The sequence below is a fragment of the Ictidomys tridecemlineatus genome, chromosome 12, assembly GCF_052094955.1.
Source record: "Ictidomys tridecemlineatus isolate mIctTri1 chromosome 12, mIctTri1.hap1, whole genome shotgun sequence".
NCBI classification, from domain to species: Eukaryota; Metazoa; Chordata; class Mammalia; order Rodentia; family Sciuridae; genus Ictidomys; species Ictidomys tridecemlineatus.
In genome coordinates, this window is record NC_135488.1 from 64,608,021 (window position 1) to 64,621,903 (window position 13,883).

General features: G+C 39.7%; 1 protein-coding gene across 1 annotated transcript in view; it reads right to left on the bottom strand.

Moving 5' to 3' along the window:
• Window positions 1-13,883, bottom strand: part of Anxa4 (annexin A4) — a 65,013-nt gene that overhangs the window by 15,694 nt on the left and 35,436 nt on the right. Inside the window, exons 2-4 of the mRNA XM_005322108.5 lie at window positions 13,642-13,696; window positions 6,347-6,434; window positions 2,648-2,742 (exon numbers count right to left, since the gene is read on the bottom strand). Of these exons, the coding sequence (XP_005322165.1) occupies window positions 2,648-2,742; window positions 6,347-6,434; window positions 13,642-13,644 (186 nt within the window). The 5' untranslated portion in view covers window positions 13,645-13,696. The remainder of the gene's footprint in view (window positions 1-2,647; window positions 2,743-6,346; window positions 6,435-13,641; window positions 13,697-13,883) is intronic.

The window sequence follows — 13,883 nt, forward strand, 5'->3', positions numbered from 1 at the left end:
TTTTTAAATTTCTAACATGGCCAATAGATATAACTCACACAAATTTAAAAAGGACTCAATAATTGAAGGGTGTGAGGAGGCTCTGAGATGGAAATACTCTCAGAAACTAACCGAAATGCATTGTTTACTTAATGATATATCAGGCATATATTTCCAAGTCAGTATTTGCCTATGACATTTTTAACAGCTGCAGAGATTCCTACACATGCACTACGTTCCAAGTTTATATTTTTCCACTATTATATACGGAAGATACTGAGTTGTATCTTTGTGATCATCTGTGATTATTAAGGCTTGCTTTCTAAGAAAAAGTGTAATTATTTGGACAGAGAACCAAATTCAAAAGACATTAAAATCATTTCCTTCTACAACAGGTCAGGGAGTTTAAGAACCTGTTTCAGAACAACTGACAATGAAAACTGAGTTGCTATTCAAATCCAGCTGTCTGATTCTCACAAACCCAGTCCCACAACATTTTATGCTAATCTCTTGGGGGTATTTTTACCCTACATCCAAACACACTGAATAAATGAATAAATAAATGAGTGCTTGGTTGATCTGTTAATGTTGGCCATCTTAACAAATTTACCGTCAGGTTGGCTGTCACCCCTGAATGTGTTTGGCAACACCACTTTGGTCTCAAGTTCACTTGTTATGTGCACATTCATGCCTATTAGTGCTTATTCAATTTCTTTGGAAAAGGAGAAGAGCTTAAAATGTCCAGAATATAGAGGCACTCTGATCATGGATGCCCCATCCCTACAGGGATACCCAGAGTTTGCAAGCAGATGCTGTGGGGAGCAGCTGGGCCAGCACAGCCCTACCCAACAGGGAGGTGCCTTTCTTTGAGAAGCAGCCTCCGTTTGCCTGGCTGTGAAATCTCTCAAGGAGAGGCAAACTTGCCATAGAGTCACTCTACTCTGAGGTCTGGAGACACTCATTGATGTGGTTTCCTCAATAACCATACTCATGGGTGTTCCAAAGTGATGGCGAGACTTGATGGAAAAGATTCTGGTGAATGAGTCCATGAAAACAAAGACTAGAGTTCCTGAGAGATGTGGGATTCAAATCAAAAGGAGAAAATGTGGGGAGTGAACACTCTCCCAATCCATCAGCTACAACACATACATATATTTACATACGTGAGCACACATACATCCCTGGTTTAGAACTTAAGAGGGTGTCCCTCAACTGAGTCTCATTGAAGGAATGAACATATTCTGCAAATAGATTTATGTGGAAGAGTCAGGATACTACGTCCTAGAAGAGACTATTTAAAACACCCTGGTTTGAATATTTTAGTCAGTTTGGCAAGTCTTCATCTGCAGGGCCAAGAAACCATCTCTGGAAGTTCAACCTTGCCTAATGCTCTGAAGGGCAGTGATTGAGGCCATAGACCCAGGCACTGTGTCGAGGACTTTGTCTAAAAGGATCAAGATTGGCCTTGAGCTCTGACTCAACCCTAAAATCACTTCTTGATGAGCATGGTAGAGAATACCAAGAATATCTTTTTGTTTTGTTTTGGTATTTTATTTTCCAATTATTTATTGAGCAAATGATATAATAAATGTCTATATTTTATTTTTTTAATTAATTTATTTTAATTAGGTATATATAATAGCAGAATGCATTTTGATTCATTGTACACAAATGCAGCACAACTTTTCATTTCTCTGGTTGTACATGATATAGCACCACACCCCATATACCTAGGGTAATGATGTCCATGTCATCACCATCTTACCAAGAATATCTTTTTAAAAAATTTTTTTGAAAACACTTTTTTTTTCCAGTGCTGGAAATTAAACCCAGGAGTGCTCTACCACTGAGCTACATCCTCAACTCTTTTTATTTTTTACTTCAAGACAGTCTCACTAAGTTACCAAGGCAATCCTACAATTTGCCATCCTCCTGTCTCAGCCTCCTGAGAAGATGAGATTGCAGACATGAGCACCCAGGCAATATTAAGTGTTTTTAATTGACGTTTAGTAATGATGAATATATATGGGGTACAGTGTGACATTTCAATTCATGTATAAAATGTGTATATATCGTGTATATATGTGTATATAATCAGTATAACTGATTATATCTATTTATCCCCTTGGATATTTATTATTTCTTTGTGTTCGGAACATTCAAAATATTCTTGACTAGTTATTTTGAAATATTCAATTAATAAATAACCATAGTTATCCTTCTGTGCTATAGAACGTTAAAATTTATTCCTCCTCTCCAGCTGTTTCCAGGTACCCATCCTGCCTTCATCACACACTTCCCAGACTCCAGTAACCACTGTCTTCAAGAACATCTTTTTTTTTTTTTTCCAGTACCAGGGATTGAACCCAGGGGCACTTAACCACTGAGCCACATCCCCAGCCCTTTTTAATATTTTATTTAGAGACAGGATCTCGCTAAGTTGCTGAGGCTGGCTTTGAACTGGAGATCCTCCTGCCTCAGCCTCCCAAGCCGCTGGGAATACAGGCATGTGCCACTGTGCCCAGCACAAGAACATCTTTCAACAAGATGAAGGATCCATCTTTTAAAACAAAGGATCCTTCAGACATGTGCCTCTGGGAGAGGTCCTGCTTCCCTGCTGCCTGACAAGTCCCCTGTCACCAGAATAGAGCAGAGAGGCTGCACCTACCCTGCCAATGTTGCTCTTGTAGGCTGTTCTGATTTCCTGGCGCTGGGCCGTGTTGCGGTAGGCGAGGACTCCAATAATGGCATCTTCATCCGTGCCTGGGGATAAGATGGTGACAATTAGTGACTGATTTGAAAATGGGTTCCTCTGCAGACACTGGAGTTACCCCAACAGTAATAAGACAGCTTACTTGGGAAAAAAAAGTCCTTGTTCTGAGCGTGTGTCTATTTTATTGAATACAGATGGAAGTTTAAGTCTTAGCTTCTTTAATTAGCAGAATAGTTAACCTCTCTAATCATTAGTTTCCTTATCTATAAACGTGAATGATTACAGGACTTCCCTCACCAAGTTACTGCAAAGGCTAAGGCAAAGAACTCAGTACAAAGCCCAGCACCTACTCAATACCCAATAAACATCAACTAGGAAAATTCTTCTCTGGGATTCTCTTCTTGTCTTTCAGATCTGCTGTCTTCTAGGGTTTTGCCTCTTCTGTTTTTCCTCTGCCTTTTGAAGCAATTCAAACTTGTATTTAATTTCTCAGATGGGGTGTTTCTCAGAGTTTAAACTGGCTGCCACGGCATTCACTGTACTTTAAAGCCTGTGATTGTGTTTTTCATTTCATTCGAGCTATCTTTCTCCATCTCCAGTGGTTCCCTTTTTAAAACTAAAGACAAATTCCCATGATACAATATCTTACCCAACCTTAACATTAGAAATGTTCCAAGTTTTGCTTTTTATAAGGGGACTTTATGCAGATTTTCAAACTGGCCCCTCATCTTTTTAACAGCTGAACATTTAGTAACTTTTCTGCTTCCTCATTGTTTATGCCTTATGGAAAGTTGTGATGGTATTTATAAAAGTGTTTCTATTGAACTATTTTGGAATGAAATGAAAAACATATAGGTTTACCATAGTTATTCTTTGCAAGATTAGAGATCTGGAAAAATGTGAGGTATGGGGAGTAAAGCTAGAGAAAATTAAGTTCACGTAAGATAGGGGCCTACTTTCTGTTGGTGTTAAAAAAAAAAAAAAAGATCAGACACAACCATCTTTTTCTCTTTTAGAACTCTCAGCTAGGAAGAAGTTTCCTTACCTTTTTCTCAGCTCCTATTTCTGTGAAAGACACCACCCTTCCTCCAGTTGGCCAAGTTTGTATTCTCAAAATAGCTTTGATTTTTTTTTTAATCCACCTCCATATTTAAATTTCCTGCCAAGTCATGCAAAAAAAATACCTTTTTTTTTTTTTTTGCATCCATGATCTCTTTTTGACTCTTAGCACTACCACTCCAATTAAGGGCTTCAGGATTTCTTCCTAGACAACTGTAAAATGCTAACCAATATTTTTACCTTCTAATTAGTCTTATCAGAGTCGTGCCAGATTCTTTTTCCTAAAAGGAAAAGCTCACCATGTTCCTCGCCTGCTTGGAAATACACAATGGCTCCCCCTTGTGGCTGGATTTCCCATAGGGTTGTGGCTGGCCTTGGAGGCTCTCCTCAATCTTTCATTCATTCTCCTTTCCCAAAGGAAAGGACACCAGGCAGCTGCATTCACAGATTTAGCTCTTGGATTATTGTACTCCACCCACCCATACCGCACCCAATTCTCCCAGTTTCCTGTCAGTTTAGATGTCTCCCTCGCCCTTTGCATTTAGGGTCATGACTCTGGAATTGGTTGTTACCTGCCATGTCTGTGGCTTTCTTTCTTTTTCTTTTCTTTTTTGGTATTCATTTTTTTATTGGTTTTTTTTGAAGTGACTTTTTAACTTTTTCTTTTTAAATATACATGACAGTAGAGTGTATTTGGATAAAGAAAATGTAAAAGAAAGACACATACAATGGAATATTACTCAGCCATAAAGAAGAATAAAATGATGGCATTTGCAGGTAAGTGGATAGAGCTAAAAAATATCGAGCTAAACAAAATAAGGTAATTCCCCAAAACAAAAGGTGGAATGTTCTCTCTGGTATGTGGAGGTGGCTTTCTAAGTAGCATCCCCACATAGATCTTTTTGTGCCTAGCTCAGTGATGTCCATGCACTAATTGATCACCATGACTAGGTATTATAATCCTTCCTCCTCCAACAGTCCAACCTCTCATTGGCACACACAAGGCAACCACTGAAAAGGGTTGATTTTGCCAAATGTCTCCACTCTTGTTTTGAGAATCCCAAGTGCTATATAATATTTGCTCTAAATTATATTCATGTTATACACCAAATAATTAAGATGAACCTGAAAATAATAGGTGAGTCCAGTATATTTTCTATTTCACTTGGAGGAAGAGGAGAAAAAAAGAGCAAGAAGAGGCAAAAAAAAAAAAAAAGAAGAAGAAGAAGAAAAAAAGAAAGAAAGAAAGAAAGAAAAAGAAACTGAGAAGAACACATAGACTCAGAGCAATGTTCTGCTCAGAGGGGGTCAGCAGGAGAGCACAGGGGCCCAGACTCCAGCTCTGAAGTCAGATGGCCTGAGATTGCCTACCTGGAATTTCCTGGATTCCTGACTATATCACATATTAGCTCTGAGACCTTGGGAAAGTCAGCTAACCCCCCTACACCTCAGCCTCTCTCTCATAAGTGAAGTAAGCTGCTCTCAGGGTTAAAAGGAAATAATCCACGTAAAACATCTATGTTTATGCCTCTCACATGGTGCAGACTAATTTGCTATTATTGTTAGTGCTGCTGTTACTATTAGTAGCATCAAAGTTAAGTCAAATATAAATTCTTTTTTAGATAGAAGGATTGACTAGATCCCATGGTTGAGGGATTTTACCCAAATCTCAAAAGAGATTCTAAATAATAGCTAAGAACCCAGGGACACTTCTATGATTCAAAGTGTGCCCTGACGAGGTTCTGGCAGCAGGAACTAGGCCAGGGTAGCTACAGTGCTCTCCACCTGACTCTGCTCATTCAGGGCAAGGCCTGTGGCCCTGGGGGTGGTGGAGATAAATCAAGGACGGTGTCATAGAAGACACGACCAGCCTTCTTACCTAAAATTCCTTGTATTCATACTGGTGTTGCTGTGGCTGTGCCAGTCACCCCAGTTCCAAGCAGAGGAACTCAAGGGACTTAGAATTGGCAGGCCTGAGCTGGAGGCTGGGAACCACCTCTAGCAAGCCAGCCAAAGCTCAGTTGCACCTACTATGTGACTTGGTGAGAGTTATTAGGCTTCTCTGGGTCTGTTTTCTATCTGTAAAATCGGGCTAAAATGACAATAGCCGTTTGCACTAAGTCACAGGTTTGTTGTATCTATCCAATGGGATAATGTTTGTGGCAGTGCTTGGTAAAGCTATGGCACTATACATAGACCAGCACTTATTAGAAAACAAATACATGAAATTTTATACAGAGGTTCATGGTATAATTCAAATAGCAGCTTTAAGAAACTGGAGAAATCCATCATGAGTGCATTAAATTTAAAATTTTGTATTAAGTGGAGAATTTTTTTATGCCCTACCATCCTATTTGTCTTATAAAGCCAATTTGTTCCTGTGGTCTTTCTTTCTTTTTTTCTTCTGTGGTGCTGGGAATGGAACTCAGGGCCTTGCACATGTTAGGCAAGTGCTCTACCACTGAGCTACATCCCAGGCCTCACTGTGTTTTCCTAAGGGGAGACCTACTACCAGTTGCCAGTGCACATGGCATCCTCCCATGTGATTCTCCTATAAACACACAAGGGAGGATTCACCTCCTGCAGGACACTTACCCAGCCCTTTCATGGCCTTCCGCAGGGTCTGGGCATCCTCAACAGCATTGAATCCTGATGCAGCTTTGATGGTACCTCCTTTGGTTGCCTGAGAACAGAGAGAATAAGGTGACTGAGAAGCAGCATCTCACCAACACAGAGGCAGCTCATTCAGCATATAGTTGCTGAGTAACTACAGTGGCTCAGACCATACGTTGAGGATACAGCAGTGACCGTGAATGAGGCTCTTGTCCTTGTGGAGTTGATGTTCTGGTTCAAGGGAAGGCAGAGTGCAAACAAGCCAACAAATAAATATTCTATGAAGTGCCTGGTGGTGGGCTGGGGAATGTAGTTAGTGGAGTACTTGCTAGCATGCATGAGGCTCTGGGTTCAATCCCCAGCACCTACACAAAATGCCTGGTGGTGAGAAGTGCTACAAAGCAGATAGAGAGGGCCTGGATGGGCTGCTCAAATGAGTGACACTTAGGTTGAGAGCTGAATGTCGTGAAGCAGCTGACCATACAAAGATGGAGGGAAAGTGTTACAAGCAGAGGAAACAGTTACTGCAAAGGTTCTGAGGCTGCAAGTAGCTTCTAGAAAGAACCAGAGGTCACTGTGGCTGAGTTGGTGGGATGAAGGTGACTGGTACAAGAAGTTATACCATCAACTACAAAGTAGTCTCACACCCTCAAAAAAGGAAAGAAAAATCAAATCTGAATCCAATCAAGCCTCCAGAGCAAAAAAAAAAAAAAATTATAGCAAATAGAAGAGGAAAATGTTAAAACATACCAAAAGATTGCAATCGGCAAAATCCAGCCTAAGAAACACTATTTAACAAATGATTTAAGGGATGTGGATGTATCTCAGAGGTAGAGTGCTTTCCTAGCATGTGCAAGGCCCTGGCTTGGATTCCCAGTGCAGAAAAAAAAAAAAAAAAAAAGAGAGAGAGAGAGAGAGACTTAGTTGCTTCAACAAATAAATTGCAGGGGCTGGGGATGTGGCTCAAGTGGTAGCGCGCTTGCCTTGTGTGCGTGCGGCCCGGGTTCGATCCTCAGCACCACATACAAACAAAGATGTTGCGTCCACCGAGAACTAAAAAATAAATATTAAAAATTCTCTCTCTCTCTGTCTCTTCTTTAAAAAAAAAACAAATAAATTGCAAAGGGTATTAAAAGGTATATTAAGAGAGACAGATGGAGAGGGACTGTAGTTTAAAAAGACATATCAGTAATCATGATTGTGTGAACCTTATTTGGATCCGGAATCAAACAATAAGAAAGAAAAAATAGAGGTTTATGACACAATTGGATATTTGAACACTGAGTTGATATTTAACGACATTAAGGCATCTTGAGATTTTTAGATATGATAATGGCACTATGGTTATATTTTAATTGTTAAGACATTTACTCTAATAGAATTGAAATAACTTCCAGATGAAATTATATTGGAAATACGTTATCAAAGAACACAGGTAGGAGGAAGTAAGTAAAGAAGAAATGATATTGACGATGAGTTAATAATTACCGATAGGTGTCCAAAGTGTCTTTATAATAACTTGTTTATTTTTACATATGTTCAAACTTTTCCATAATAAAAACTAAAGATAGAAAAAAAGCAAAGAAAATTAGAGACACAGGTTGGGGTCTGGGCAAGGCAGCCCTTCTGAGCTGGATAAGAAGTTTGCATTTTATTCTAAGGGTAGGAGGAAGCCACCGCCAGGTTTTAAGGAAGGAGATGGGGCCAAGGGATCCGGTCTGCACATTAAAAAGATCACTTGGGCTGCTGTAGGGAGATGCAGAGACCAATTGAGAGTCTGGGCCAAGATTGGGAGTGGGAAGTGTTGCTAGACTAGAATGAAATAGCTGAGATGGAAATAAACAGGCAGATTCAGCACATGTTTTGGAGCAAAGGCGACAGAACTTGCTGATGGGCTGATGTGGGAGGTGAGGAAAGAAAAGAATTAAGTATAACTCTCCATCATTTTCTTTGAGCATCTGGGTAAAGAGTGCTATCACTCACCCCCAGATGGGGAAAACTGGAGGAGGACTATCAGATTTGGGGTGGTAGTGGGGGGGTGGGTGGGATTTGAAAGTTCTATTTTCAACATGTGAAGTTTGGGATGTCCATTAGGCATCCAAGTGGAGTTGTCAAAAATTAAAGTTATACAAGACAAGTCCTGAAAAGCAAGTCTAAAGTAATATATACTTAGGTTGCCTCAGCAAGTGGACAGTATATGATGAGATGACCCAGGGAGAAAGCAGAGGATAAGGACAAGACCTAGGACACTACAGGTCCAGCAGAAGGAAACCCATCAAGAATGACTGAGAAGGAGCAGCCCTGGAGATAAAAGGAAACCCGGAAGATTACATTGTCCAGAGGCTAAAGATAGAGGGAGTGGTCAGCCCCTGCTGCAGTGAGAAGCCCAGTGGAAAGAAGCACAGGCACTCGTGTGGGATAGACCTGTCACCAATCCTTTCTCTCTGTGTGGCCCTCATTTTTCTCACCTGCATATTGAGAATATATAAATTCACAGGGCATATCAACTTACAGGGTTGTTATAATAATGCAATAGGATAATTAAGGAAAGCACTTAGCTAGCACAGAACCTGCCCCCCCCAAAAAGAAAATACTAAAACAAAAAGAAATTAGATGGCTATAATCACTGCCATCATTATCATCATCATCATCATCATCATCATCATCATCACTTAATATGGTTGTAACCACATTACCATAATAAATATAATAATGAGATTCTTTTGTCTTTTTCTTATAATATTCCTCAATGCCAAAGCAGAAACAAGGCGGAGCATTGGTACAAGGTGGTAAAACAGTGTAGAACAGAGCTAAAGCTTTTAATAATTTAATCTGATCTAAGGACATACCTCAAGATTTAAAGGGATGCAAGATTTTCATACTCTTAGAGTAGTTCTCCAGCAAATCAAATTTGAGTTGTATATGCTAGACTGTCTTGGCCTGGACTGCTCTGGCCGATTGTGGGCACATTGAGCCCATCCAAGGCCCAGGGTACCACTGGGCATGGGCTTCTGTTGAAACATCAGGCTTTCATGTCCTGGATAGGATCAATGTCCAACACTCACTCATTACCCACTATACAACTGACCAGAGGAAAGTAGAGGTCCGTGACACCAGCCTCCTCGGGCACTGTGGTCAGTTCAACTGTATCCCTGAGAAGACATGTTAGAGTCCTAACCCCCAGTACTCCAGACTGTGATTTTATTTGGAAATAGGTCGTTGCAACATAGTTAAGATGCCATCCTATAAGAAGATGGCCACATGGAGACAGATACAGTGTGACTACAGTATAATGGCAAAGGCACAGACTGGAGTTCCACAGCTGGTAGTCAGGGAACACCTAAGATCACCAGGAAACCACCATAAGCTCAGAAGAGGTGAGGAAGGTCTTCCGTATAGGTCTCAGAGAGAGCAGGGGCCAGGCTGACACCTTGATTTTGGAGCTGTGGTTGCCAACACTGTGAGGCAATAAATTTCTATGATTTTAAGCCACCCATTTTGTGGATACTTTGTTACAGCAGCTCTCTGAACCTAATACAGGCACCTTACTTCTTTTCCTCTACTGTATATCTTTAATAATAAGCAAATTGATGATTTGCTATCAAAATTTCAATATGGCCTAACAGCCTTTGCCCCTTCATGAGATTGTGTGTGTGTGACTCTGTGTCTGTGGTGGTGGGGGTTGAACCCAGGGCCTCTCACATGCTAGGCAAAAGCTCTATCACTGAGCTATATCTCCAGCCCTGAGGCAGCTTTCTGAGTTACATTTTACAAGGTTCTTTTTCAGCTCCAGTATTGAAAAATTTGTAGATGGTATTCAGATACTGTATTCGAGTGTAAAGCAAACTGCATTGCTGAGAGACTATTATGGGATTAAAATTAATATCTAACAAGATAAATTGATAGAAGGACTTGCAAGGGCAGTTTAATTTATCTATTTGCATTCTAAGTGATTCTTCTCCCCCCACCCCTGAAAACTAAGGCAAAAAAATTATTCTTTGTTAGTCCTTTAAGTATCTGTATTAATTAAATTTGAGGGGCACAATGTACCATTAACCTGGGATGGTTTTCATCCATCCCAGGAAGGCTTATTGTAATAGTAGGCAAAGGAAACAGAGAGCATGTAGAAAAGAATGATAGAAGTGAATAGCTAGAAATAGGTGCTATGCCAGCCAGGAGCAGTGGTTCACGTATGCAATCCCAGCTACTTGAGAGGCTAAGGCAGGAGAATTGCAAGTTCAAGCTCAGCCTCAACAACTTAGTGAGATCTTGTTTCAAAAAAATAAAAAAGGCTGGGGATGGAGCTCAGTGGTAGAGTGCCCTTGGGTTCAATCTCCAGTACTGGGGTTGGGGGACTGGCAGGAAGAAGTAGGTGCTATACCATAATCAATGAAGTATTATTGTTATTATATTAATAAGAAAAACAATAAATACCAGAAAGATTCTAGTACAATACAGTGGTATACTAATGAGCAATAAAAAGGAAAGGTGGAAGAAACGACAACTCATACAGATACATGGATGAGTTACAAAAAATATAATGCTCAGAGAAAAGTCAGACACAAGAGTCACATGCTTTAATTCCACTTGTGGGATGTGCTAGAAAAGACAAACCTCCTCTATGGAGATGACAGTCAAAACAGTAGTTGTGTTTATGGGATGGAGTGCAGAGCAGAGAGGGGACTGACCTGGGAGGGCATGGAGGAGCTTCTTGGAGGGATAAAAGGTACTGTATTGATGGAGGAGTGGGCTGCCTGGGTAGTAAATCTGGTCAAAACTCTCCAGCAACCTTAAAGTCTATGCATCTCACTAAAAGCAACTTACAACTCATAAAAATCATTTAAAATACTTGAATACAATGGTTTTTAAAATGTATGGTCAGGGCTGGGGATGTGGCTCAAATGGTAGTGCGCTCGTCTAGCATGCGTGAGGCACTGGGTTTGATTCTCAGAACCATATAAATGTAAAATAAAGATATTGTGTCCATCTAAAAACTTAAAAAAATATATTAAAAAAATGTATGGTCAGCCAGCCAGGAGCAGTGAGACACACCTGGAATTCAGGAGGCTGAAGCAGGAGGATGGCAAGTTCGAGGCCAGCCTGGACAACTTAGCAAGACCTTGTCTCAAATTAAAAATTGAAAAGGCTGGGCATTAGCTCAGTTGGTAGAGCACCCCTGGGTTCAATAGCCAGTACTGCAAAAAATCAAAATAAAAAGCTCCAAAATACATACGGTCATTGTAGAGAATCAGAAAATTCAAAACAAACTAAAGAATTAAGAAAACTAAACAAACACCCATAGTTTACAGTAAATAATTTTAGTCTAGTATTAGAGTAAACAATTTTAATATGCTATAAAATGTAATATAAATAAATGTTAACATAGAGATTAGAGAAAACATAAGATTGGAGTGAATACATAACTTTTTTTTTTTTAAAGAGAGAGTGAGAGAGAGAGAGAGAGAATTTTTTAACATTTATTTTTTAGTTTTTGGCAGACACAACATCTTTGTTTTTTTTTTTTTTTGTATGTGGTGTTGAGGATCGAACCCGGGCTGTACGCATGCCAGACGAGTGCGCTACCACTTGAACCACATCCCCAGCCTGAATACATAACTTTTGTATCCTAGTTCATTTATCATTTTATTTTGAACATTTTCTTATACTAAGTGGAAAAAAAAACCCCAGAATTCAAAAATGTTATTTACCCTCTTGTTACTACTATTTAAAAAATCATTTTTGCAGGGTTGGGGCTGCAGCTCAATGGTAGAGCACTTGTATCACACATGTGAGGCACTGGGTTTGAGCCTCAGGACCACATAAAAATAAATCAATAAAGAAAGATATTGTGTCCATCTACAACTAAAAAATTTTAAAAATCATTTACATGAGAGTAAGGTCTAAAGTAAAATGATATTAAATAGTGGGGAATTTCAACATTGTAGCTGTATCGTGTGATTTTCTTTTCTTTTAAAAATGACCTTACTCTGTCCAGTGAAATGACAGTCATGATGGAAAGACAGGTTCTAAAGAAAAGAGGGAAACAACTGAGGTGATTCTCTAGAGCACACCAAAAAATCACTGGATTACAATCTTCATGTAGAGGAAAGCTGTGAGCTTGCTGAAGATAGGAATAGTATCCACTAATGTTGAGTCCCCAGATCTTAGTACTACACCCAGAACACAGAAAGGACACCATAAACATTCTGAATAATTGTTCTTGTGTCCAAAAAGAATCAAGCAACAAGAAGTGGATTTTAAATTAAAGCGTAAGAGATTTGGTGTAAACATGAATAAGCCTTTGAGTGTCAGGGATCATGAAGAAAATTCTGGAATGTCAAATGCAAAAAACATTTTTTAAGAGTATATTCCGAGGCTGGGGTTGTGGCTCAGTGGTGGAGTGCTTGCCCAGCAGGTGTTAGGCACTGGGTTCAACCCTCAGCACCACATAAAAATAAATAAACAAAATGAAGGCATCGTGTCCATCTACATTATTATTATATTATTATTATTATATTCCCATGTGTTCAGGATGGTTTACATATCCATCTTCCTAAAAGAAGTCATTCAGAGCTGTCAGGATCTTTAATTGTTCTCCAGGTATAAGTTGCTTCTTCTAGTATTTCTTCCCAGAAGACCAGGGATCGAAATCTCCTGCCTATTCAGAAACCTACTTTGGATGGGAGAAGAACAGATGGCCAACCTTAGGTACAGCCACGTTTGTAGCCAAAAGGCTCCCCCCTTCCATATCAGCACTGAACTTCACAGAACTCTCAAAGGGATCCAATTTCATGCCTGTCCCACAGATCAGATAACCAAGGAGCCTGATCCTAATTGAAAGCAGGAGGCAGACGACCAGCACACATTGCTAAGAAGCACCCCTGGGGATTAGCCTGTCCCGATGGGGCCACATCAAAATGGTCACAGTAGTCATCTCTTACTTTTCCTTTTTCTTTTGCCTAAATTGATCATGCAATGCGCTTCTGCAGAGAGAAAACTCTAACTCATGTCTATGTTCTCATTTCTATATTCAAAAGAATTCAAAGGATTCTGTTTGAATTAATTTTCAGGGTCAAGTTACTCACTACCCCTGAAAAAAATTAAAATGGTATTCAAAAAATGAAAAAAAAAAAAAAGAAAGGAACTGTCTTTTCATGCCCTCCTACTTCCTCTTTGTTGAGCAAACAACACTTTGCTTAAATCAACAGTCCCTTGAATACACATCCTGTACCTGACTGTACCTGGCACTAAGTAGGGTGAGACACTCCACAACTTACCATTGCCACGGTTCTATGCCAAGATCAGAGTCCAGTCACGCGAGTAGAAGTTCCTCTGGAAAAAAAAAAAAAAAAGAAAGGTGAGATCACTGTGATGAGGAGAGTGGCCTTAAAAATCATTACGATACCTTATAGTTTGACAAAGGCCAAGAGGAAAGGACATACAAATTCATAAAAAAAAAACCAGCTAATGATTAACCAAAGATACAAGGACCAGGCTAATCGTTAAAGAGGAACTGATA